The sequence below is a fragment of the Macaca fascicularis genome, chromosome 9, assembly GCF_037993035.2.
Source record: "Macaca fascicularis isolate 582-1 chromosome 9, T2T-MFA8v1.1".
NCBI lineage: Eukaryota > Metazoa > Chordata > Mammalia > Primates > Cercopithecidae > Macaca > Macaca fascicularis.
Window position 1 is genome coordinate 66375802 of NC_088383.1, and position 27888 is coordinate 66403689.

The 27888-nt window shown below is 47.5% G+C and overlaps 1 protein-coding gene across 6 annotated transcripts; it reads right to left on the bottom strand.

The window, feature by feature from the left end:
* On the bottom strand, positions 1-23923 carry PRXL2A (peroxiredoxin like 2A). 6 transcript variants are annotated; one of them, XM_045399975.3, is made up of 8 exons: positions 23828-23923; positions 18020-18247; positions 16539-16616; positions 12196-12358; positions 10342-10433; positions 6837-6977; positions 5345-5509; positions 1-1003 (listed from the first exon to the last, which is right to left on the bottom strand). In XM_045399975.3, exons 2-8 carry the CDS (start codon positions 18020-18022, stop codon positions 890-892), a joined length of 756 nt encoding a protein of 251 aa, XP_045255910.1. In that variant the 5' UTR covers positions 18023-18247; positions 23828-23923; the 3' UTR covers positions 1-889. The 6 variants fall into 6 exon arrangements, with proteins under 6 accessions (XP_045255910.1, XP_045255914.1, XP_045255915.1 ...); XM_045399979.3 differs by having other exon boundaries at positions 12196-12375; XM_045399980.3 differs by lacking the exon at positions 16539-16616.
* Positions 23924-27888: the final 3965 nt, after the last annotated feature.

Genomic DNA, 27888 nt, shown 5'->3' on the forward strand with positions numbered 1-27888 from the left:
TTTCTGGTGCATAATTTTATTAAAGTCAGAGATGGTCACTTCTTCTAGAGAAACAGATCTCTGAGGTTAGAATGGAAGATAACGAAACGAGAGATTTCACTTTATAATTTACCTTTGTCAAACTATCCTGGAGCATGTCAATTCTATTATGAAAGTATTACTTCGACATTGTATAACCAGTTATCAATAGAAAACACACATGCCAAAAACCCTTAAATTCTGTAATCTTCAAGTCAATCATCAACTTTTCTTGGATTTTTGAAGACCCAAAAAGAAAAATAATTTCAAACAGCAGCACTCAAACACCATATGCATTTGTAATGAGGCACAGCAACCAATTTTTTTTTTTTTTGAGATGGAGTCTCAGTCACCCAGGGTGGAGTGCAGTGGCATGACCTTGGTTCACTGCAACCTCTACCTCCCAGGTTCAAGTGATTCTCCTGCCTCAGCCTCCCAAGTAGCTGGGACTACAGGTGCCTGCCACCACACCCAGCTGATTTTTGTATTTTTAGTAGTGACAGGGTTTCGCCATGTTGCCCAGGCTGGTCTCAAACTCCTGACCTCAAGTGACCTGCTCACCTCGGCCTCCCAAAGTGCTGGGATTACAGGTGTGAGCCACTGCACCCAGCCCAGCAGTCAATTTTAAGGCTTGTATTTTCCAGGTTTTAGCTTAATAATCCTCATTAGTTTTTCAGATTTTTGTCAGTCTTGTTTTGGGGCTATTTTGCCTTACTGGGCCTAAACAGAATATTAAAATACATTAATAATCCATACTGAGAGTAGAGTATAAATGGGTTTCTCACTCCTTAGGGACACAAGTGGAAACAATACATCCCATGAACACAGATGAATGCCCCTGGTTATCCCTGAGCTGGGCAGTTTCACACAATCATTTTTTCTCTGAGGCCAAAGTCTGTGGTTTGATCATCTTAGCAGCTTCCAGAACAGAAAGTAAGTTTACTTTGTCTCCAAACTCTTTCTCTCGGTGCTCAAGAAGAATGCCCTAAAAGGAAACAAGAGGTAATGTCAGTCCTCATCCTAAATCGTTCGTTCATGAGACAGGCATCAAGGACCAGCTGTCTGTCAAGCCTGTTGCTTGAACAGCAAAGGACACAGATACAAATATGGCCTGGCTCCTGCCCTCAAGGAGTTCAGTCTTTGAGGGAAGACAGACTGGGGAAGGCCACATCTATCTGGCCTGTACCAGCAGCTCCCAAGAAGCAGGAAGTCAGAAGTGATAAAGCACGACAAGGACAAGCAGGGAAGGCCTCACAGATGATAAAGCATGGAGGGTAACCAGGATGTTTACAGGTAGAGAAGCAGGTAAAAGAACATACCAGGTGAAGAGAAAAAAAAAATGAAGCTAACACAGAAAGGCCCAAAGGTGTGGAAGTGGAGCTCAGAGGTTAGACTTCAGAAGGCACTGAACGACCATCTAAAAGAGAGATCCTCTTTTTCCTTTAGTCTCCTAAGAAACTGGAAGCCACTTTCTTCTCATACAGTGAAGAAAAATGCACTAAGACGCAGGATACCCCAAAGTTATCTAAAGTCAGAAGTGGTTAAAAAAAAAAAAAAAAAAAAAAAAAAAGACAAAATAACATGTTTGAGATCAGCATCAAGGAATCCTTGTTCGAGTTCTTTGATTCATTACATCTGGAAGCTCATCTTAAAAAGAAAATCTGTAAATACACTGTGTCATTATTTACAGAGACTTAAAAAAAAAAAAAGTCCCACCACACTATGGTGATTATGGGGAAGCAGATCAGAAAATTATATTTACTTGCTCAATAAACCATAATACAGACATTAAAAACACTAATAGGCTGGGTGCAGTGGCTCACACCTGTAATCTCAGCACTTTGGGAGGCTGAGGTGGGTGGATCACTTGAGGTCAGGAATTCGAGACCAGCCTGGCCAACATGGTGAAACTCAGTCTCTACTAAAAATACAAAAATTAGCCGGGTATGGTGGCTCAAGCCTTTAGTCCCAGCTATTCAGGAGGCTGAGGCAGGATAATCCCTTGAACCTGGGAGGCTGGAGTGCAGTGAGCCAAGATCATGCCACTGCACTCCAGCCTGGGTGACAGAGCGAGACTCCATCTAAAAAACAAAACAAAACAAAACAAAACACCAACAAAAAACTAAGAATATAATAATGACATAGGAAAATGTTCACAATATACTGTTAAATGAAAAAAGAACATCTAGTTTAGTAAGGTATAATTTTCTAAAGCAAAGCAAAACAAAAGGAAAGTTCACTCAGCTTTGTTCCAATGGATTGTCCATGGTGGTTGAGCTCATAGGATGGTTTTCCCCACCTTCTAATATTCTGCTGTTTTTAAATTTTCTGTAGTGCAAATACACTTTTTATTTATTTAGAGATAGGGTCTTGCTCTGTTTCCCAGGCTGTAGTTCAGTGGTGCGATCATAGCTTACTGCAGCCTTGAACTCCTGTGCTCAAGAAATCCTCCTGTTTCAGCTTCCCAAATAGCCAGGACTACAGGTGCATGCCACCACGCCGGCTAAACTTTTTTATTCTTTATAGAGATGGGGTTTTGCTATGTTGTCCAGCTACTTCTTCTTTAAGAATGCTTTCAAGATTGTTATTAAAAAGAAAATTCAGGTCAGGTATGGTGGCTCACGCCTATAATCCCAGCACTTTGGGAGGCCGAGGCGGGTAGATCACTTGAGGTCAGGAGCTTGAGACCAGCCTGGCCAACATGGTGAAACCCTGTCTCTACTAAAAATACAAAAATTAGCTGGGCAAGGTGGCAGGTGCCCGTAATCCCAGCTACTCATGAGGCTGAGGCAGGAGAATTGCTTGAATCCGGGGGGTGGAGGTTGCAGTGAGCTGAGATCGTGCCATTGCACTCTAGCCTGGGCAACAAGAGTGAAACTCTGTCTCAAAAAAAAAAAAAAAAAGGAAATCCCCACCACCCCAATTTTAGACTACAACACCTCTGCACCCAACAAGAACTGAGGTAAGTCCTGAAGTTCAGCTAGCCAGTTAACCTTCCACCTGGGAGAATGAAGGCCAGGGGCTCCAGGGAATACCAACAAAGTCAAACACACCTAGCAACATCAGAAACGTGCCAGTAGGGCCCATGAGCACCAGATGAGTCATCACCAGGCAAGAAAAGGCTGGCAGGCATGCCAAGCCCTGCCCTAGAGGCCATGTGAAGGCAGAGGTGGGTAGGGGAAGGAACCCCACAGTGTCCGAGTGGGAAGAGGATGGGCAATCCACTGGGGAAGTGGCCTGCCCAAGCATAAGGATATCAGGAAGTGGTCGCTAGGAAACACCTCCAAGGAGAGGCTAGGGGCCAGGCAGGACAGGGCAGGGTCTCCGGAGTTTGACAGATTTGAGTTCTTAAGTTTCATTTCCATTGTACCACTTAGCTGTGTCTTTGGCTGAGTTATTTTAAATCTCTAGGCCCACTGCTGTATATGTAGATGGGAATAAAAATGCCTAACATCCTAGATTGGTTGTGAGGAAGACACGAGATCATGTACTTAAGCACGTAGAACAAGACAGGCACTCATTGGTAACCATTATTACTAAGACATTTTGACAGATTTACCAGAAAATTAGCAAATAGGTTTATGATAAATCAGACACCATTTTATGCTTAATTCTAATACAGTCAAGCGAATCAGTTACCAAGCTGTAAAAGGAAGATGTAAGAAATAAAGCTTAGGCCGGGTGTGGTAGCTCACGCCTGTAATTCCAGCACTTTGGGAGGCCGAGGCGGGTGGATCACGAGGTCAGAAGATGGAGACCATCCTGGCTAACATGGTGAAACCCTGTCTCTACTGAAAATACAAACAAACTAGCTGGGCGTGGTGGCGGGTGCCTATAGTCCCAGCTACTTGGGAGGCTGAGGCAGGAGAATGGCGTGAACCCAGGAGGTGGAGCTTGCAGTGAGCCGAGATTGCACCACTGCACTCCAGCCTGGGCGACACAGTGAGATTCCGTCTCAAAAAAAAAAAAAAAAAAAAAGAAAGCTTAAACTTGAAGGATTTCTGTTCCCTTTTATTCCTCCCAAATTGGGAAGAGTATGTAATTATCAACATTAATGGTGAGATCCAACAATGCAGATAAACCCCATCTTTCTACAGAAAGAAAACACTTTCTACACATTAATGTCATGTCCAAAATTGACAGAGACAGGCCTAGAAGTCAGGCCACCAGTTTCCAGGTCCTTCTCCCACACCCTTCGCTCATCCACTTGCTTTTTTGAGAGGGAGTCTTGCTCCGTCACCTAGGCTGGAGTTCAGTGGTACAATCTCAGCTTACTGTAGCCTCCACCTTCTGGGTTCAAGCGATTCTGCTGCCTCAGCCTCCCAAGTAGCTGGGACTATGGACGTGTGCACCACTACACCCGGCTAATTTTTTAAGTTTTTCTTTAGTAGAGATGGGATATTGCCATGTTGGCCGATCTGGTCTGCTCTGGAACTCCTGGCCTCAAGTGATCCGCCCGCTTTGGCCTCCCAAAGTGCTGGGGTTACAGGTGTGAGCCACCACGCCCAGCCCTCTCATCCACTTTGCCCCATTCCTGCTACACATCCTCCTGGCCTCTGCTGACACTGCCCTCCAGGGCAGGGGAGCCACCATGGCTCAGGGCTGCCTAGACCCTGACACAAACAACTGCCAACCTGGCTCTTGGGCCTACAGAGACCCCATTCCTCCTTTCCACACCTTTCCCTAGGGCTCCATGCTGCTTGTGGAGCCTTACAGTCAGGACCTGATATAACAGCCTGTTTGCAGAGGAGTCAGATACCTTTCCTAGGCCAGCCCTGACACCAAGATCCCCATAGGAAAAAGCATCATCTCCCCACCACCTCCTTGCCACTTCCCCTAATTAGGCCTGCTTCTATTCCTTATTTTCTCCTCTTATTTCTTTTCTATCATCCATCCATGGTGGCCTGGAACACTGCAAGGGAATAAATTCAAAAACAATAAAACTATGCTTTTGTTCAAGCACAGAAAACAAAACTTAAAGTCAGAAAACCTGGGTTCAGGCCCCAGCAGTGCCACTGATGAGCTGTGCTCCTTGTGCAGCTGCTCATCCCTTCTCAGTTCTAAGTTCCTTATCTGAAAAACGATCAAACTGTCTCATGGTGTCACTGTGATGAGTGAGTAGATTCAAGTATGAGGTACTAGCAGAGAAAGATGTGTGATAAACAACAACTGCCTTCCCTTCCCTTCTTCACGTTCCCTGGCTTGCTAGAAGGAAGGCTAGGAGACCCAAAACAGGGAAAGTCAAACCCCACTCCAGCCTCTGGTTGGGGTCTCACGCTCACAGACACAGACACCTACAGACCACAAGTAAACACCAAGAACTCACCTGCTTTCCTGATCCCACCACGAAAACTCCCCCAAGGATGAAGCCTTCTCCTTCCAGGTTTCCAGAGAAGCCTCCGTTCCAGGCTCGGAAGAAGTTGTACCACACTCCCAGACGGATAAATCCCATAAACATCATCTTCCGCCTTTGTGGACCATAAAACTTTTTCTGTGGAGTGAGAAAGACAGATCCCATATGAGTACTCTACGTGCCTGCCTTCCTCAAGCAGGAAAGGCTACCGACGGAGCACTGGTACTCAGGCAAAGACTCAAAAGGCTGCTGGTTCCAGTCTTCTCTCCCACCCAACACACACACACTGCCCACATCCAGGTCCACTCTTTTTTTTTTTTTTTTTTTTTGAGATAGAGTCTTGCTCTGTCACCCAGGCTAGAGTACAATGGTGCAATCTCAGCTGACTGCAATCTCCACCTCCTAGGTTCAAACGATTCTCTTGTCTCAGCCTCCCAAGTAGCTAGGATTACAAGTGCCCGCCACCACACCCAGCTAATTTTTGAATTTTTAGCAGAGACAGGGTTTCACACATTGGCCAGGCTGGTCTTGAACTCCTGACCACAAGTGATCTGCCCACCTCGGCCTCCCAAAGAGCTGAGATTACAGGCATGAGCCACAATGCCCAGCCAATACAGGTCCATTCTCAACTGCCAAGGAAACAGAACTCTGCTGGGTCCAGTTTCTGACCTCAAGGTAGGCCCGACCTAGGGTGACACCCATAGCTTTCAATTCTGACTCTACCTTCTCACTAGCCTTCCACCTGACAGGATGGTAACAGTGCTACCTTCTGCAGAGGTGGGAGCAGAAGAGAAAGAAAGAAATGAATTAAGGGACAGGGTGTGGGGCTTTGCACTAGGCCCCCAACAGTGGAGGAACCTGTTGGAGTTTCAGCTATTTCCTACTCTCCCAGTTCACACGGCAGGAAAGGCTTAAGTAATACAGATGCTCCTCAACTTACAATGGGATTATGTCCCTGTAAACCCAACATAAGTTGAAATATCTTATATTGAAATGCATTTAATACACCTAACCTCATAGCTTAGCCTACACTACCTTAAACATGCTCAGAACACTTTCATTAATCTACAGTTGAATAAAATCATGTAACACAAGCCTATTTTATAATGAAGTGTTGAATAACGTATGTAGTTTATTGAATATTGAATGTGAAAAACAGAATGGCTCTATGGGTTCTTGAAGAAATGAAGAAACTAAAAGCTTATCACTTCTGCACCATCACAAAGCTGAAATATCGTAAGTCAAACCATCAGATGGTCAGGGACTGTCTGTAACTGAGAGGACACCTTTAAAATGTCTGATCATGCTCTGCTCAGGGGGCTGAAAAAAGGCCTTGCAAGTTCAGGACAGCTGAAGGGAAGGCCAGCCTCCAGCTCCAGGTCAGACATACCTGGGCCACCCGACTATCACACAGCTGAGCACAATCCCTAGCACTCTGTGTCTAAAAGCCTGCCAGCACACACACCTTTTCATCCAGGAAGATTTCTCCTTTGAAATAAGGCTGGAAATCCTCCACTTCGGTCCTGATGTGCTCCTTTACCACTGCATAGAGGGGGACGCCCAGCTGGTCCAACATGCTTTTCAGGGAAGACAGATCCGCAGCTTCCTGTGGAAGACACAACAGTTCAGGGACATCTGTGCCAGCTGGCTGTGGGCCTCCACATAGGGTGTCAGATTTCCTCCGCAGCCCAGGCTCCTTGTCTTCTCCAGTGGGAAGCAGAAGCAAGGCTCCTGTTATGGCTGTCCTAACCATAGCCTGGGCGCAGCCATACCCAAACACAACCTCTCCTCCTGCCCACAATGCTTCTCTCCTGCCTCATCTCCCAGCCCCTTCCCTGCATTAGACCAAACTAACACAAGGGCCCAGCCAGACACACGCACCTTTGGCCATAACCTTCCTTCTCTCTTCAGCTCAAACCTACCCTCTGGAAAGGTATCCCTGTTCTAAAAAGATCTCCCGGCTAGTCCACCCTGAAGTAAAGCTCTGCTTTTCTGTGCATATCCTATCTTCCCTGTTTGGTGACATTTTCTGTACCAAGTCTGCATGTTACCACTAAGTTGAATGTTGTCTCTTAAATTCCCAAATGTTTCTAATAGTTAGAAACTATGTCTTCCATTTCTTGGAACCCTCAGTGCCTAGAACATGGCTGGGTGTAAAACAGGTGCTAAATACCAGGTGGAAAGATTTGAAGGGGGACAATGGGGAGAATGCAGCTGAGCTGAGATGCAGACACCCTCGACTCTCAGGAACTGTGAGCTAGATGAATGAGGGAAACTGCATGAGTCATGGTAAAGCTTCAACATTAAGAACTCAATTTTTTTTCACATTTGGTGTCAGAATTAAAAGAATGAGCGGCAAATCCTTTTAAATGCAATCTACTCATCTCCAATACAAATACGCTGTTGTATGATTGCAACTACATTTAATTTTTCATTTGTTTTCTAGAGTAAGAAAAAAGACAACTAATGAGGCAGAACTGATTACATTTATCAAGAGTTTTAGTGACTGGCAAATTTTGCCCTAGAGCAGAGGACTACAATGTTTGATATAATCAAAAACCACCTTTTTGTGATATGAAAGGTCTTTTTTGAGATGGAGTCTTGCTCTGTCGCCTATGCTATTCGCCCATGCTGGAGTGCAGTGGCACAATCTCAGGTCAATGCAACCTCCACCTCCTGGATTCAAGTGATTCTCACGCCTCAGCCTCCTAAGTAACTGGGATTACAGGGGCGCACCACCACACCTGGCTGATTTTCTGTATTTTTAGCAGAGATGGGGTTTTGTCATGTTGGCTAGGCTGGTCTTGAACTCCTGACCTCAAGTGATCCACCTGCCTTGGTCTCCCAAAGTGCTGGGAGTACAAGTGTGAGCCACCGCACCTGGCCTTTTTTTTTTTTTTTTCCAGTCTTGCCCTGTTGCCTAGCTACAGTGGCACAATCATAGCTCACTGCAGCCCTGAACTCCTGGGCTCAAGCAATCCTCCTGCCTCGGCCTCCTGAGAAGCTGGGACTACAAGTGCACACCACCATGCTTGGCTAATTTTTTTTTTTTTTTTTTTTTTTTAAAGAGAAACAGGGTCTCGCTATGTTGCCTAGGGTGGTCTCAAATTCCTGGGCTCAAGTTGATCTTCCCACCTCAGCCTTCCAAAGTGCTGGGATTATAGGCGTGAGCCACTGCACCTGGCTGAGATGAAAGGTCTTACTCACTTTTCCTGGCTCTTTACTCCTGGTGTGGCACTATACAAAGGCATGACGTGGAAACTGAGTCACATACCTGCTATTTGGGCCACTCAAAATAACTCAGACTGCCATCCACCCATCTTTTTGGAAACGTAAGTTTCCATTAAATGTTCTGTGTGGGCACAGATCAATACAGAGGGAAACAGATTATAATTAGGGAGAGCTGTTGCTCTTGGAACCTTCTGGATTTTAATGGCCCCGAGAAATCAAGTCAAAACAGGCTTCCATGCTGTAGCTGACTTGTCAGCCATTGCTGACTTAAAAATAGCGGAAGGGGCCATAAGCCAATATACATAGGTGACCTCTAGCAGCTGGAAAAGGCAAAAGAAATGGATTCTCCCCTATAGCCTTCAGAAAGAATGCAACCAGTTTCCGCTTTGAAATTCTGACCTCTAGAGCTACAAGATAAATCTGTGCTGGTTAAAGCCATTGAGTTTGAGGTAATTTGTTACAGCAATAGGAAATTAATACATCTCCCTGATCAAGGTGGCTTTGTTACAACCTCTGTAACTGTTTCCTCCTCTGTAACAAAAATTAAAAAATGAGAGTAAAACAACAAGCTGTATTTCCAAGGGCCACGGTGAGGACCCACTGAGATAGCAGGCACACAGTGCCCTGGGGGTAGGGTACTGCAGGCATCACATGCATCCAGCAGCGCAAGTGGATTCTTCACCAGCCCAATCACACAAGCATGGAGAGATCGGCAAGGCTGAAAGGTGGTGCCTCAGGGAACCAGAAGAATGACGATGACAATTTGGACAGGGCCACAGCCACTGCTTGAGATGCAAAGTTGTATCAAGAGCAGGAACACTGTCATTCCCAGTTTTCTCCCAGGGAGGGCAGTAATTTCAGAATCTGGGTCTTCTGCCACTGACAGGCTGTGTGATCACAAACAGGCCACTAACCATTCTGGTCCTCAGTTTGCCCACCTACAAAGGGACAAGGCTAGATCCAAGTATTTGCAATGTTCCTTCTGACACTAGCATTTTGTGTTTCAACAATCACAGTTCCTTCCTTCCATTGATAAGCTCCATTACATATAAATGGATGATGTCTTCCCCTCAAGGGGCCAACCTGGAGACCACCCAGTCAGTGAGCTCCAACTTTCAACAAACTCTCATGCCAAATGCACTACTGGCATGAATAAAATCCCACTGAGCTACAGATTCAATGCCAAGAGCACACAGCAAGGAGGCAGAGCTAACATGTGAGTATGTGGCTCTCAGTTGTCCACGATGGACTCTAGGAGCTCCCCAAGGAGACAGAGACAGGCAGATCTGCTCTAATAGGTGACCTTGAAGTGTTTCCTCTGACATTGCAGCTTCATCACAGGGAGGGACTGATCACACCCGAATCAGGAGGAATCGAGGCACCTCATATGTCTGTGATGAGCATCAGAAGCACGGAATTGGACCTGGTCGCTGCCCCTGATTAAACTGGAAGATGGTCCAGGACTCAGAAGGTATAGCACAGGGTGAAAGGCTTGGGAGTACTAAGGGAAAGTCAGATGTGTTGCTAACCCCAGTAGGAGAGGGCGAGTTGTTAAAAAACAAACAAACAAACAAAAAACAGAAATAGAGTACAAATCAAAAGAAATACCTAGAGCAAATAACAGAACAGACCATGTGGGTAAAAGGCTAAAGCTGGCTTACGGGCCCTCAGTTCTGGCCAGAAAACAATGGCCCCTACTTGCCAGGATCGTTCTCTGAATATATCTCATCTGCACTCACCTCTCGACAGAGGAAACAGCCTGGCCTCCGCACGGCCATAATCACAGCTCCATTTTTTTCCCATAGCTCCTTTGCTTTCAAAGTCCTTGGTTCTAAGGGAGAAAAAAAGGAAATTCGATATCTCCTCCTGGCCCAGCCCCAATCACTAAGCAGCTCACGAACCACACTAAGTCCAGCTGAGGTCAGAGACCCGGGCCTAGCAGAGGACCTGGACAGGCATTTCACACGTGGGGAAAAACACACAGGAAACACAGACGGAATACTCACCTTCCTGAGGAAAGTTAACCAAGCTTAAGAATCCTATTATATATCCAGTAGGTCCCTCCCACCATGAAAATCTTTTTTCCAACCTGAACATTCAGAAGTGGGACGTTTCTGGAAAAATGGCCATTTTGTCTATTGCCGATGTCATCAGATATTGTATAATAATCCTTTAGAACAGAAACATGGTCCAAACTGAGTCTCAAATTTTTAACCTAAATATGGTAACTGCAATATTATTAACAGAGGAGGATAGAAGATGCCTAGGAATAAAATGCTTTGGGGTAGTAGAGTACTGTAGTTCAAGCCCAGCTCTAAGGTCCAACTAAGTCTGAATCTAGCTGTGTAACCCTAGGCAAGTTATTTTTGCTCTTTGAACCTCAGCTTCCTCATTTGTAAAATGCAAATATCTAGTAGTTCCACTTTGGGCTACAGGGCATATTGAAAGATGAATATAAAAGTGCTCACCACAATGTCTGGTAATATAGAGTTGGTGAGGGCTCAATAAATATGAGCCCTTATTATTTTAGTATTTCCCAGAGGGACCCATATTCCCGTGGATGTTACGTGGGAAAAAAAAGTGGGGTCAGGTGGGTGAGAGGGTGAGGAGAAGAGTCTGTAATCAAATAAGTAAGACTGGGAAATCCTGGATTGAACAAAGCTTAACAGGTCTCTCTCTCTTAGTACCTTACTAAGGTGACCTACTCTAAACCTGTACAACCTCCTGCCTTCCTTTGGCAAGCTTCCTTACTTACTAAACAGATGACGATGACTTCCACCTGGGGGGCTAACACGGTGACCACGCCATCAATGAGACCTTCACCACTCCAACTCTCTTGCCACACCACTGGCATGACTGAAATCCCACCAAGCTACAGCTCTAACACTGAGAGCACACAGCAAGGAGGCAGAGCTAACACATTTGAGTGTGTGGCTCTAAGCTGTCCACAATGGACTCTTAGTGGTCCCCCAGAAGAGGGAGACAGGCAGGTTTGCTCTAACGGGCGACCGTGAAGTGATTCCTCAGACACCGCAGCTTCTTCACAGGGAGAGGCTGGCCATGCCTGAATCAGCAGCAATCCAGACACCTCGTTCTAAAAAGCATATGTCTGTGCTGAGCATCAGGAGCATGGAATTGGATAAAAGGTGTCTCTCATACTTGTTCACTCAGAACTCCTTTCAGTTTGACGATCCCACAAGCCTGGAATTCCTCAGAATACACTCTGGAAGTACTGGTTTAGTAAAAGATTGTAATTATTACTAAATATTATGGAGCAATTTATCATTATAGTTACAGAGACAACAACAGAGAATGAAAAATGCTTTTGATAAGAAAAGCTAAAATATAAAACAGCGCCCAAGCCAAGCACAACTATGTAATATGTACACATGGAAAGGAATATGCCAAAACATAAATTACTGTGTTAGGGTAATAGAATTATTGCTAGTTTAAAAATTGTTATTAAATTTTTCCTAATGTTGTTATATTATCTTTTCAATTAAAAAAAGGAGAGAGTTTAGAAAGAAAACAGTAAGTAAGCCTGTATCTCAGCTCCTTGGAAAAGTACTGAGACCTGAAGGGTCACCACTTACCCTTCTCCAGTGTTTTCAGGTCTATATCCTCCAGGTACTCCAGTGCTGCTTTCTGGGGCTTGGACAGAAACACGTCTGTGTTGGCAAGAAGCAATGCCAAGGCAGCAGCCCCCAGGGCTCCTGCACCAATGGACCACATCCCCATGGTGAAGAAACTTGGGTCCTGGAGGAAAGACATTTCTGGAGATTGAGAAGAAGGAAGAAGGCGTTACTGCTCCCACAGGGTAGCTGGAATTTCATCTTCCAGGCAAGGCTCTGGCAGGACAGCCAACCAGGAGGTCAGGACAGAGGAGGGGAGCAGCAGTGTCAGAGGCGAGACTGGACAAGGGCTGCTAAGCACCTACTGCCACCAGAACTTGGGGATGCAGCACACACATGGAGGTTCCTGCACCATGGAGCTCACCAGGGCGTCAGGAGTGATGACAGAGAAAGGACAGCCGTCTCAATTGCTTCTCTTGCTGCTCTCTCTTCTCATGCCCCAGGCTGCAGCCCCCAGCTCCTGTGGAGCTGTGCCAAACTATGTCCCCTGTAGGCAGACTACTTCCTCATTCCCCTCCTCATCAATGCCTAATTCTCCCTCACAATCCAGGTGGCTCAGGATCACGTGCCTGGGTAGGGGCAGCTTTCTCTTCTGTGATCAGAGGATACTCAGAACACCAACCACACTGTTTTGTTCCCCTATCTTCTTTCCTCTTTAGTTTGAGGACCCTCCAGAAACAAGGACCATACCCTGGTCATTAAGCCCCCAGCCAGTGCCCAGCAGGGCCTCATTCATTATAGGCAGGTAGTAATTTCTCCCAATTGAGAAAAGCTTTATTTCTGCCTCATTATATAAACAAAATAGGCTTATAGTAAAAAAACAAAATGAAGAGAATACATGAAACCATAGTTGATGAGAAAGCAAATACTCTCTGAAGCTACCACCTACTGATGGCCACTGTTAAACACTGGTGTTTAGTAATCTGACTTTTTTCTCCTGTGAACAGAACTACACAGATGTCTGCCAAACAAATGCAGGTGTTATATCAGAAAGAGGAGGTCCTGGCAGGGCACGGTGGCTCATGCCTGTAAACCCAGAACTTTGGGAGACCGAGGTGGGTGGATCACGAGGTCATGAGATCAAGACCATCCTGGCCAACATAGTGAAAACCCTGTCTCTACGAAAAATACAAAAATTAGCTGGGCATGGTGGCGCACGCCTGTAATCCCGCTATTCGGGAGGCTGAGGCAGGAGAATCGCCTGAAACCGGGAGGCAGAGGTTGCAGTGAGCTGAGATCGTGCCACTGCACTTCAGTCTGGTGACAGAGCAAGACTCAGCCTCAAAAAAAGAAAAAGAAAAAGAAAAGAAAAGAGGAGGTCCTATGGCATCTGCAGAGGAGGCTGGGCAAAAGACAGCTGCATAAGGTAAGGGTCTCTGCAACTGAAATGGAGCTCCAGGCGGGTTCTGTCAGAATTCAGCCTTGTTCCTGACTTCTGCCTGGGTGCCTGAGGCTCTCTCCAGCTAGGAAGACTTGTGCCTGTGGGTGGGAGCTCCTGGAAGGAGCCCACAAGGTACCCCCACCTCCAGCCTTCCTTCTCCCAACAACCACTTACAATGTCTATCTTTCCAGTTGGTCCTCACGCCATCCTAAGCTCTGGCATACCCTGGTGCCTTCCTCCCTAAGTACCAGCCTGCTTCTGTGTGCTTAGATCACTGGGGATAGGCCTAGGAGTGGATAATTGTGTGGCCCACCTGACCCCAGCCCATCGAACCTCCAGCTCAACTCTCCCCTGCAGGACTTGGCCAGGAGAGGATGTCTCCAAAGGATGAGGAAAGGCCCTGGAAATCCGAATGTCAGTGCCAAGGGTGGGGGCTGTGAGAGGTGCACTGCATGAGGTGGGGGTGGGAGTGAGTTGGTGGTGACTTTGGGAAGGAAAGGGTAGGCCAGACTAGCACTGAAGCCACCTGGAAATTCAGATTTAAGAAATAAAAGAGGCAGCCATAAAAAAGAATGAAATCATGTCCTTTGCAACAACATGGGTGGAGATGGAGACCATCAGCCTAAGTGAACTAACCCAGAAACAGAAAATCAAATACCACATGTTCTCATTTACAAGTGGGAGCTAATCAATAGTACACATGGACATAAAGATGGAAATAATAGACACTGGGGACTGCTGAAGAGGGGAGGGTGGGGGACAAGGTGGGGTGAAAATTACCTATCAGGTATAAGGGTCACTATTTGGATAACGGGTACACTAGAAGCCCAGTCTCCATCACTACACAATATAATATACCCATGTAACAAATATGCATATATACCCCATGAATCTAAAATAATTTTTTTTTAAAAGGAATGAGAGAGAACCTTGGTTGAGAACAGTGGCTCATGCCTGTAATCTCAGCATTTTGGGAGGCTGAGGCAAGAGGGTTGCTTGAGCCCAGGAGTTTGAAACAAGCTTGGACAACATGGGAGGACCTTGTCTATACAAAATTAGCTGGGCGTGGTGGCACATGCCTGCGGTCTCCGCTACTTGGGAGGCTGAGGTGGGAGGATCACTTTAGCCCAGAACTCCAGCCTAGGTGACAGAGCAAGACCTTGTCTTTAAAAAAGAAAAAAAAAAAAAGAAGAAAAGAAGTTCCAGGTAAGCGGGGTAACCAAACAAAAACAACATCTAAGAAAGAGGAATTTGGCATCTATACACTTGAGAAGAGGAAAAAGAAGGGGAAAATCAGTGCGTGTGTGTGTTGGGGAAGGGGGTGCTGTTATGGTGTGTCTGACATGAGGGACCTGTGCTGAGAAAGAAGAGTTTCTTACTACCCACTATTCAAAATGTAACCCATAAATGGCACCATCTACAAACACAGAATCTCAACCCCCACCTTCGAACTAAGCAATCTTACACTGCCTTTTAGTTGGACTGGCAGACAATTAATTCATAAGCACATTAAAGTTTGAGAAGCATTGTGTTAGAGCAAAGAATTCAGGACTTCGTGCTTGGTTGGCCATCAGCCGCCAGAATAAAGTCAAGTCACGAGGGCGGTCTGGCCTTGGAGAGCTGGGCCCTCCGCCAAGACCCTGAGAACGGAACATTACAGACATGCACACATCTCTACCCCTCTGCCTGGAATATCCTATTTCATTCTGTGCTTCACGACTCAAAGGCCTCTTTAAGAAGGCTTCCCTGATGTTCTGCCAGCTCCCTACTTTCAGCCTCCCACTTCTACCCCCAAGAGGTGTTGATTCACCCCCTCCTCAGTTCTGTGTCCAAACATCACCCACATTTCTCCTGATGTGCTTGACACACCGGTTTGGACCTGTCAGATTTCTCTCCTTTGAGGACATTCTGCAGTTTATCTCTGAATCTCTCATGCCTAGCACAGCGCACATCTGGTACAAAGCAGGCTCACCACAAGTGCATGCTGAAAGGTATTCAACAGAATTGAATGACAAAGACAATGGCTTATGGACAACCAAAGTTCTTGGGACAAACAGGAAAGAACCTGACACAGGCCTGTTTCCAATTCTTTAATTTGGCAAGTTACGCATTACTGGATTATAGTTCACAGAACAATTAGGGGGAAAACCACAGCTCTTATCTCTTGCTGTAAATAAGAAATTTCCCAGAGCCTGGAACAACTTCTGTACCTTTATGCATTTCCAAAATGTTTCTGGATTTCTGACTTGTGTGTATGACTCAGGAGCACATGGAATGGTCTTTGATCACAGATTTGATGGGCATTTCTATGTCAGTATACAAAGACGAGCTTACATCCACCCCACAAATGGACTCTCTCTGAGTCCTAGGACACATCAGTGCATTCAGATAGTCCAGGGCCCCTCACAGTCAGCTCCACATTCTTCCAACACACCCCTGCACTCAGAGGCAAACAGCCTCCACCTTCCCACTGCCCAGTGATGGGCGTTTGGCATGTTTGCTCCTAGGCACAAAGGAATTCAACTCAACTAGACCCAACATTTATTTCCAAACATTTATTCAGCAGTGACCTGTTCAATAAATGATGATTTGGGAGGACATAAAATGATACACAATCCGCAAGAAAATATAGACCTGGCACACAAATAACAAAAAAATCAAGTGGGAAGGTGAGGCAGCTTGGGCAAGGTATGGGCATGAGGCTATGGTGGTGCAGGAATGACAGCCAGTCTGGGTAGCCACAGAAGCACCCAGAAGGAAGTGGCTTTGGAGCCGGTATAGGACACAGGAGGCAGCATGGACAGGCTACGTCGGGATGGGGCCAGCTAAGCTGGGAGACAGCAGGCTGACTGGGGCAGGTGTCAGTGCTGAAGGAGCCCTGAGAACTCAAACTTCTATGTTCCAAAGACCCCCATCTCCATACCTCAAGTTCAAGGGCTGGGTACAAGATCCAGACCGCAAAACCCCCAGAAGTGCTGTCTTCCAACCTCCCACTGTGATCCTGGAAGTGTGAGCAGAGAATCAGCCCTCTGGGGCGGTGGACCCCATCCTCAGGCACTGCAGCACCATGCTGAGAGTGTTATCAGGACCAGTGGTGAGCGTCAGGCCTCTCCATGGACCGAACGCACCCAGCGGGCCTCTAGCAGCCCAGTCTTGTGCCAGAGAGCAGCACAGAAAATTCACTTTCAGGAATACCTGGCGAGCACACAGGCCTAGCCTCTTACCCAAGGCCCTGGGCTACAAAGCAGCTCCCATCCTGGCAAGTCTTGAAGCATGTACTACTGTGACTTGCTGCACAGTGAGCAGACCCCGAATTCTGAAATCACAATTATTCCTAGGCACAAAAAAGGACAATCAAAGGAACTTTAATTTCTAAACAGAAACGATGCATTTTCACATGGTCCTCTAAGATTGCAGAGATAGGCAGGCCAGCAATCCTTCGTACCTCTGCAGTCAGTGGTCTTAGAAGCCAGTCAGTAATGGCCTAATTTCATTCACTCAACAGTCTTGTGATGGAAAGAGTATCCTGTTTAGCAGCTAACGCTGAGGTTCAGAGTTCAGTAACTTCCCCTGTGTCACAGAGCCAGCAGGCAGCGGTACTATAACCTGGACCCGAGTCAACAGGAATCGGACTCCAAAGCTTGAAAGACTACCTTTCCTCCCCACACGTTCAGAAGTGGGTTTACATCTGCTATAATTGTTGATTAACAAAGAAAAAAAGAAAGAAGTGGGTCCTGGAGATCCAGGAGTATGATTCCCTTTGTCTTAAAGAGAACTTTTTTTAATCACCTTATTTTTTCAGTCATCATGTACAGTCAAACCCTGTTTACTCTAAAGGAAATTTACCATATACCAGATGTTCCTTCTCTTTCCTCCCCCTTTCTATCCCCCTTCTATTAAGGAAAGGGTCAGTTTCTCTGGAACAGAATAGTAGGGTTGTTTACAGAAGAGCCAGCCCCCACCTGACACAGCTATAGCATTCATTTCCCCACTGCTGGGCTTATCTCATCCACCCTCTCCCACAGAAGATGAAGCAGGATAAAGCCACAAACAAACAACAGCTGTGGCAGCTCAGAGTGGAAGCTCTGGTCTGAACATGGGGGCAAGAGGAGGAGACCCAGTGGGGCTCCCTAGGCTAAGCTGAGTCAATTCCTCCCCAGGTCTCATTTTTTTTTTCAACTCCATGAGGAGGTTCCTAATGATCCCCAGTGACATCCCAAGAGTCTAATAAAAACAGGTCACTTTGGAGTCAGAACATTCTAGGTTCCTCACCACCACCCCCACCCCCAATTTCAGTTTCCAGCTTTGAGACCCTGTCTTTTCCCTAGATAAGGCAACTCCCCTCCTCACATGGTCTCCTACCCCCAACCTCGGACACTTCAAACTTGGGAACAAGGTACTCACCATCCACAGCGTCCACACCTCTGCTTCTCCTGACAAAGAAGCATACCCAGGGGTGAGCAGGCGGGCCTGGGCAGGCAGCAAGGGGAGGGCTGGAGGCGGGACTAGGTCCCTAGGCTCAGTCACTCCACAGGCAGGACCAGGCCACCCAGAAACCCTGGGGCTCCTTCAGCTGCCAACAGCCAGTCTCCAGAAAACATCTAAGTGGAAAGCTGCCAAGGCCCCCTAGACCTTCAAAAAGTTGAGCAAAGCTTTCAGTCATTTGCAGTCACGCAGATTATAACATTTCCCAAGTGCCACCAGACTCCTTCTCTGCTATCCAGTGCAGACTAAAGAAGCAACGCACGCACACAGCCCACATGTCACACTAGTGCAAATAAAAGATGTCCCTTTCTCTGTGGCTCCTTATGCAGCCTGTTCCCTTGCCCCATTTCTCACCCCAGGCCTGGAAAGTCAGCTGGCACCTCTGAGGTCCCTCACCTGCTGTCTATTCTTTACCTCCCTTTGCTTTCCCTTCCTTTTCTGCCACATCGGTGGCTTCCCTCAACCCACACTCCCTTCCTGGGTGACTTCTCCTTCCAGCACTTCACCCACCACTTTGTTATTGACTTCCAAGTTCCTATTGCTGTTCTGACCCAAAGTTTCCACTCGGGGATTTTGTAGGTATCTCTGTTGTACCACATCCAAAACTAAAGTCTACTTCTCTGCTGGAGTTCCATGGCTCAGTAGATTCGGGGTGGGGGGGCGGGGATTCACATTTTACTGTTCATTTGCCTTCACTGCCCACATCAACTCAGGAAGTTCTGTCCATCTTGTAAAATGTATCTGCTACTCATCCTCTTCTTGACCTCACTGCTGCTGTCCAAACCCAGGACCCTATAACTCTGTCCCTAGCCTATTTCAAGAACCACAGAACTGAACCTGGCTGGTTCTAGTCTGGTCCTCTATAGTTTATTTTCCATGCCGTAGTCACAGCGATCCCAGCACACCCCAACCTGATTACATCCTTGCCTTGCGTTCAGGCTCTCACTAACTCCTCAGTTTGCCAGCTGATGGGGCCCTCCACAGCTTGGCTTCAGCTCACCCTTCGGGCCTCACCCCTGCCCCTGCAGCACCCTTTTCAGACCACTCCCTGTGCAAGTGTTGCTCATGTTGTTTCCTTTGCCCAGGATGCCCCCCCTACCCATGCCAACCACGTAAATGCCTACTTATTCATAAGGCCCAGCGCACATAACACTTCCTCTCCAAAGCCTTTTCTGAAAGCCCCGACAACTGACTGCTCACTCATCTCTTCTATAGCATGCATGTGTGTGCACACACACCCATAACCCTGCACAATGCACAAATGGATTTTGTAAATTTTATTTATTTACATGTCTGTCTCCACAAGATGGTGGCACAATGTGTTGTCGTCTTCATTTCTGCATCCCCAGCACTCAACACAGATCCTGGTAATTACCAGGCATTAAATGTTAATGAAATGATCTGAATTCTACTCTTAGAATTCCACAGTGTGGCAGACTTGGAACTTATAGCTACTCAATTCCAATTTTAGCTCAGTATGAAAGGTAATTTTGGACAGGGCTAGCTTGACATTAAAGAAAACACTCTAGCTTGGGACTTAGGTAACCTTAGTCCGGGTCCTTGCTCTACTGCTCACTAGCAGGGCAATCTGACTTAAGCTATGAAGACAACTCGGGGCCTGGATCTCATCGTCTGTATAGACAGAGGAAGGAACTCAAAATTCCAAGAAGCTGTCTTAGCTCTGACATCCAAAGACTCTAAAGTACCATGGGACTGTAACTACAGGGATCTGATGTCCAGAAAGCCATGGGAAGCCCTGCCACCACTGTTCTCCTGCTGGGTGTGCACATTCACATTGCCTCCTTCCTGGGGCCTAACTCCTGACTGTTCCAGGAGCTGCCTCTGGGCAGGAACTGATAAAGTCTTAATGAAACAAAGTATCAGCACTGGGTGAGTTAATTCATGTCTGAAACAAGTAGAGACAGCATCATATTCTAAACATCAAGGGTACACCTGCCCAGCCCAGCCCCACCCAGGGAATCCTCCCTCTTCAGAATGAGCGGGCCTGAGGCAGAGACAAGGGAGAAGAAAGGGTGCTGAGGGAGACAAAAAAACTGAGAGTGCACATGCCTCCTTGCCTCAGGCCCTCAGTGAACAAGGCTTGAAAGGATGCTTCATCTTCCTTCTCTGATCTCCTCTGTTCCCCTCTTCTTCCCTCAAAGCTCTCAATCAGCCTCATTTTACTGAGCAAATGAAGAAACTAAAGCTCAGAGAGGGAGCTGGCTAGTCCAAGGTCACATGGGAAGGACAGGTTGTCAGTGGCTGTGCTGGGAGTCAGGTCTGGGTCTCCCAACTTCCAGTCCATAACTGTTTATCCTGCATCGGACACGATAAGTCCTGGGCAGCCAACCACAGGCCAGTGGCCTCTAAGGCTGGAAGAGCATGGGAGTTCGGGCTCAGGAAGTGGGGCCCTGCAGGTCTTGAAACCTGTTCACTGGCCTCAGGCAAGCTAAGAGCAAGACTGCCCCGGCCGGGCGCGGTGGCTCAAGCCTGTAATCCCAGCACTTTGGGAGGCCGAGACGGGCGGATCACGATGCCAGGAGATCGAGACCATCCTGGCTAACACTGTGAAACCCCGTCTCTACTAAAAAATACAAAAAACTAGCCGGGCGCGGTGGCAGGCGCCTGTAGTCCCAACTACTCGGGAGGCTGAGGCAGGAGAATGGCGTGAACCCGGGAGGCAGAGCTTGCAGTGAGCTGAGATCCGGCCACTGCACTCCAGCCTGGGCGGCAGAGCGAGACTCCGTCTCAAAAAAAAAAAAAAAAAAAAAAGACTGCCCCTAAACAGGGCCTGGGAAATCTGCTGCCTGGAGAGAACATCAGCCTCTCCCTAGCCCAATCTTTGGTAAGCAGCTTATAATCTGAAGCCAAATGTCTTCTTAAGGGTCTCGTTGCCTAGTCTCCGCTGAGAAGTCATTCTGCACCTCTCCTCCCCAGAGTAACAAGACTCCGTCCATCCTTGTCTAGCAGACTGATGATGCAGGCACACAGAGCCTTATGAGCAACAGATGCCCTTCCACCCACCCTTGTCTTCAAACACCACAAAACTAGTCACTTGCAATGAGCTCTCACCTACCTGCCTCAGTCTCCAACTCTCAGCCCTGCTCCTTGGGGTGTGTATCTACCTGGTTTTGGCCCAGCCCTACTCTCAAATGCCAGGTTCAGAAACCTCTGAATAGATGCTGAAATCAGCACCAGCCCTCACATTCCTCACTCTTGGGCGTATCTTAGGGTTTCCCAGTAGCTGATTATGTCCTCTTGTTTCCTCAAGCTGTAGCGGCCCCGCAAAGAGCAAGCCATTCCAATCTCACTTGCACAACCTCCTGTCTGGGCTCCATCAAGTTACATGGGTGTGGATAGGAAGGCAAGGCAATACCACAGAAGACACTGGGCTAAAAGCCAAAAATCCTGGGTTTTCTCTCTTTGAGAGTTATTTTATCCCTCTGAACCTCAGTGTCTTCTTAAAAACAAGGGTGCTTTAAAAAGTTGTCATAAAGATTATATAAGAAGGGCAATTTGCAATGCAGCAATGCACTAGAGTACTGCAAAGCAGCATTATCTTTCTCTCCTTTGCAGGGCTCAGATTCACTCATGCCCCTATAAAGACAGGATATCTGAAGCAGGACAGACACAAAATACTGAACTTGGTCTGATGGAAACACTGACTTGTCTCAGCCCCTCTGGCCTGTAGGCCTGCTCCATGCTATTCCTGTAGTAGCCAAAACTGCCTCCTGCACTAGCAGCGCCAGAGAAGGCAAAGGGCACTGTTCAGTTGTAATTTCCCTGTGCCAGAGGCCACTGAGCTCAGAGGTGAGGCTGGCTCCCTGCACAGCACCTCGGGATGGTTCTTGCCACACAAGCTGCAGCGGAAAACTTGGAGCTTCTCCTCAACATTTCACAAAAAGGCGAGAATCCAACTGGCATAACAGCTGCCTTCTTTTTTTTTGAGACGGAATCTCGCTCTCCCAGTCCGGAGTGCAGTGGCTCCATCTCGGCTCACTGCAAGCTCCGCCTCCAGGGTTCATGCCAATCTCCTGCCTCAGCCTCCCAAGTAGCTGGGACTACAGGCGCCTGCCACCATGCCTGGCTAATTTTTTGTATTTTTTAGTAGAGACGGGGTTTCACTGTGTTAGCCAGGATGGTCTCAATCTCCTGACCTTGTGATCTGCCTGCCTCGGCCTCCCAAAGTTCTGGGATTACAGGCATGAGCCACCACTCCCGGCAGCCTTATTTCTTAGATAGGGATAGAGCCTGGGGCTTGAGCCCTAGAGTTCCAGTCCTATCCAAACTTTCTGAGCACCATTTAAATGATACGAGATTAGACAATCATCAGAAATGTCTTTTGTACCCCTTCAGGAGTAATGCAGAAGGTCTCAACTAAACGACATGCTCTTATAAAAGAGGGGAATATAGGAAAGGTCCACACCAACAACAACTAATAGCTAACTTTAATTCTTGCAAGCTGTATAAACCTGGACAAGGAACTGTTCTGCATCAGTAAAATGGGAATGCTTTCTTAATTACCTTCTACAGAGTTGCAAGAATCAAAGGATTAAATGTATAGGAGGTGCCTTGTGAAGTACCTCACAAAAAGTGCAATAAATACGATGTATAATTCTTTATTTCTAGAGCAATGATTACCCTCAAAACGTTATTTGCACCCAAAATGAAGTTTTCTGATGAATGAGTATGGTAAGGAGTTGGGGTTTGCAGCCGAAATCCCAACCCTCATTCTCTAAAGCTGGGCCCAAGCAAGAGCATTCAAGACTATTCAAGCTGACTCCTTCACAATGCTTTTCAAAACAAATCCTGATTATTTTCTTTTTAAAAAACCACCTGCCAGGTTCAAAGGAAAATATATTAAAATAAAACAAACAAAAAAGCTGAGTTCTGGGTTGCTGGGCTGTGGAGACAGCATGATGTGGCAAGAAAAAGAGGCGCAGGAGCAGCTGTGAACCCAGGTCCGACAGTGGACTCCGGGTGCGCCTCCTTCCCACAGCCCTGGTCCGGCTGGGCCTTAATTTCCCTTCCTTTGCCTCTAACCATCTCCACCTGCGCCTTCACCTCCCGCCCCAGCAACAACCCTGGGGGCAGATTGTATATCTACCTTTTCATTCCTAGACCTCAGCAGGGTTGTTAAGTTTACAACTGGGCTCTACCCAATTTAAAGTCAGATGTTTGTGACTCTTGGGAAAGAGGGGGAACAGGTGCCTCTGAAACGCTGAACGACACTAGAAACCGTGCCCTCTTAAAAGACACGACCCTAAGTGGGCACAGAGACAAGGACGAGGACTGCCAGGTCCACACCTAGGGCTGGTCCAGCCGGGCCACCCCCAGGCCCACGCTCCAGGGCAGAGCCCTCTACTCTGTTCCTTGTCCCAACAATTCGCGAAGGTCGGCGTCACTCAAGGCTCGGGGGCGGGGACAGAGGGGCCCCTAGCCCGCCGCAGCAGCGCCGGGTTCCCGTCTCCGGTAGCCGACGCCCGTGCGCAGGGTTTTTCCACCGGCCGCCGCGCAGGGTGGCGGAGAGGACGTCGTCCCCTGAGGGAGCGCCAGCGCTGCGGTGGTTCCTAGGGAAGTTGGCGCGGGCCCGAGGGGCGCGCCTCACCAGCCCAGCACCCACCCTACCGCGCGCCGCCAGCCCTGCCTCAGTTTCCCCGCTTACCCCGCGGCAGGCCCCGCCTACGGACATCACATGCCTCGCGGAGCCCCGCGCGCAGCACCTACCTCAAGTGCCTCCCTTCTTCTGGTCTTCTCCCGCCCCGACGCCCGGGCGCTGAGGGGCCAAACCGCCTGGCCCCGAGGGTCCCAGGGGCGGGCCCTGCGCCTGCGCAGCTTCGAGCCTGCGCTCCCTCGCGCGCCGCCGCGCCACCGCGCCACCGCGCCACCGCCATGTGACCCGACCCGCCCCCCGTGGGAGGAGCTCCGGGCCCGCCCCCGCCTCGCCGACCTCCGGGCCGCGTCTCCTAACCCCAATGGCGCTCGGGCGTGTGCCTAACCGGTCCTTTTACGCACAGCGCTCGGTCGGTCCACTCCTCGTGTCCGCGAACCGAGGCCCCGATGCGTTCTTCAGGGCGCTGCCTGGGGCAAAAGAAGGCGCTGGACACCCCTAATGGAGTCTGGAAGCACCTGTCCTGCAGCCGAGGCCGGCCAACTTCCTTCCAATCTTCAGCCTGGTTTAGAATAGCTCTTTTGATAGTTTTGTTTCGTCTTGTGTTTTTAACCTCCATGGGGAGGGGGATTCTTAAGGACCGACACATTGCGTTGAGCCCCTTCTAGTTCTATGTACAGATTCAGAATTGCCAACCTCTATCCTCCACCCACGTTCCCTTTCATCCGCAATGCTGACTATGGGGCAGAGAACGGTGAGCCGCAGCCTGCGGACTCCGGGGGACGCTGAGACGGGTTGGTCACACACCGCCCATCCACTTACTCCTCGTGTTGGAAGTGCCCACACTTTCATGAAAGTAGGGGGTTGTGTCGGGCGCGCTGGCTCACGCCTGTAATCTCAGGACTTTAGGAGGATCGCTTGAGCCCAGGAGTTCAGGACCAGCCTGGGCACCATAAGACTCCATCTCTACGTAAAAAACAAAAACCAGCCAGGTATAGTGGCGCGTGCCTGTATTTCCAGCTACTCCGGAGCTGAGGTGGGAGGATTGCTTGAACCCTGGAGGCAGAGGTTGCAGTGAGCCCAAATCGCGCCACTGCACTCCAGCCTGACTCAAAAAAAAAGAAAAAAGAGACCCTGTCTTAAAAACACAAAACAAAAAGTAGGAGGTTGGGAGAACATACTTTCAGAGACAGTAGAGCTGATTCACAAGACATATCAGTGGTTGGCCGGGCTCGGTGGCTCATGCCTGTAATCCCAACACTTTGGGAAGCCAAGGCGGGCAGATCACTTGAGGGCAGGAGTTCGAGACCAGCCTGACCAACATGGCGAAACCTCGTCTCTACTAAAAATACAAAAATTAGCCGGGTGTGGTGGCACGCACCTGTAGTCTCAACTACTCAAGAGGCTGAGGCAGGAGAATCACTTGAACCCGGGAGGTGGAGGTTGCAGTGAGCCGAGACGGTGCCACTGCACTCCAGCCTGGGTGAGAGAGTGAGATTCCGTCTCAAAAAAAAAAAAAAAAAAAAAACATATCAGTGACACAATGCAAAGACCAGTCACAGGGCAGCATAGGGTGAAGTGACAAAGCAGGCCAATGCCCACCCTTTAAAGGTGGCCATTTGCCTGCAACACCTTCCCCCCTTCATCTGGGAAGTGCCCACAGGTGTACAAAGTCCAAAGGCTTCCGTGATTCACCTCCCTGACTTCCCACTCAGACTCCATGTTCCATGTAAACTTACAGCAACACTTGGGGAGCTTGATCTACTTAAGGGGGTCTCTCTTCAACCAGACTGTGAGTTCCTCCACTTCACCTCTGGGACCCCACAGCCCGGCCCAGGGACAGCGCGGAAATGTACTTAGAACATGTTAGAGGTGGATCTAAGTTGTGGGGTAAGGGAGATCAGCCTGAGTGCCCATGCAGTTTTCCTGCAGGAGTTAGGCATATGATTTGAAGGCCAGAAAACATTTCATATACTTTGGTGCAATGTGGGTGTAGTTTAGAAAAAGAAAAATGTATATATATATATATACACACACACACACATTTGTGTATATATATACGCATATTTTATTAGCTATCAGATGTAGCCTGGTGTGTATATATACATATTTTATGTATGTATATAATTTATACATATTTTAATATGTATATATATTATATATATATTTTTATATATATACCTCCAGAGGACCTTTCTTTCATCTCCCTTATTTCTCCTTACCTTGTGAAGAGGAGCGGGAGAAGGGTCACTCTTTCCATCCCGAAACAAGAAGTTCAAAGGTGAGGAGGGTTTGCAGGGAAGGCCACTTAGAACAAAACAGGAAGTCATCTCCTTGGGAAATGAGTTCTCGGAGACTGACCATTAATGACAGAGCCATTCAGGGGTTGGGGATAGATAGTAAAATTCTGAGGAGGAAAGTGCCTGAGGCTTTAACTGTGATGTAATTACCAATCACATGCAAAGTCATGATTATATTTACACTTCCGTAACATTCTGAAGCTCTGGACTTCAAAAACCAGGCTACATCTTATAGCTAATTAATATGTTCCTCACATTCCCATGTTTCTTTTTGTACTGTTGGAACCGAACTGTCGATTCCTTCCTGGGCAGGGGTCGCCGCGAAGGATCACCGACACGAGATTCACAGCAGAGAGTTATTTATTACTAGCGCGCTAGGGTCCCAAGCTCTAAGTTGGCCCTGGGACCCCGACTGCTTGTTACAGGCTGTTTATATAGGCAAACACAAGTTCAAACACAGCTTATGGCGCGAAATTCAAACAAAGCTTAAGGCGCAAAATGATTGGGTGTAGCTATGGCCTGAGCAAGGTGTCTTATGCTAATTGGTTAGAGCAGGACCTTATGAGGTTTTTTTCCTGGAGTTGTTGATTCCGGGAACTTCGAGGCAGGGTGGGACCCCCGGAATTGGCAGGGTGGGACCCCATGAGGTTGTTTCCCGGAATTGGCAGGGTGGGACCCTATCAGGGTGGGTCCTTATCGAGGCAGGGTGGGACCCTATTTAGAGCCACCTGGTGTTAAATTTTTTTCTATATGAGGCCTAGTTTCTAAGTTTTATGAGGCCTAGTTTCAGTACAAGAAAGCACAGGCTGAAGTCATTAAAAAACAGTCATTAGACCAGAAAAATAAGTTATGGGCAAGCAGACACAGGAAAACTTAGTTACAAAGCTCAAGGACTAAAACCAAAAACCAAAACAAAACAAAAAACCTGAAGAATAAACCAAAAAAACCCACCAACCTGCCCAGTTTGTAAGAGCAAAATAATTTAAATTTGTGAAGATTGTAAAGTAGCCTTAGATTTTGAATTTCAGGTGGTAGAAATTAAGGTTGACTAGAAGCTTTGTGATAACTTTAGATAATATTACCATCTTGACAGGGGCTGGGAAACTTTTCTGTCCCTCACAAGTCCCATAGGGCAGGCAGAAAACACTGCTGGCAGGAGGCAGATCTGGGTAAAGACTTCTAACTCTTTCATCATAGCACTTCTAGATTCAGCTGGCTTCAGCTTCATCTGCTATTCAGCAGTGACGGAAGAGTCAGCAGCATAACATCATCTTTTTAAGCTGATTTCTGGGCTCGCTGGGAACAGTTCAGGAAGCAGCTAGCATCAAGATGAAAATAAAGCAAAAATTGGTGCTTGACTTCAATTTGTCAAGCCCAGGTTACCATTCTGTGGATGTGTAAAAGCGAAATCAAGAACAAGACTTGTATGTGAATCACAAAAATAGATGTGTATAGATCAGCTTCAAATATTTTCTCTACATGCCAATGTCCCTGAATTCAGCTCTTTCTTATTTTTTTAAGCATACAAAAATCCTATACTCCCACAGTGTGTCTCAAAGCAAAGCAAAATCTATAGGGACCTCTTTCTAAAACCTTCCATAGATGTGGCCAATGGTTTACCAGGTGAACCAATGGCTGGCTGAGGGCTAGATGGTGGGATTATTCTGCCCCCAGGTTGAGAATTCTCAGGTTGAGAAACCAGGATTGTCTCAAGTGTCCTCAACCATCATTGTATGAACTACCAACTAACATTAACTGAGTCTTTATTCAGTCATGAAGCTTTGATTTGCAAGTTAACAGAAAACCCAATTCAAATTGCCTTGAGGTGATCCTGTGGTTTCATGATGTCATCAACAGTCGAGGTTCTCTTCTCTTGC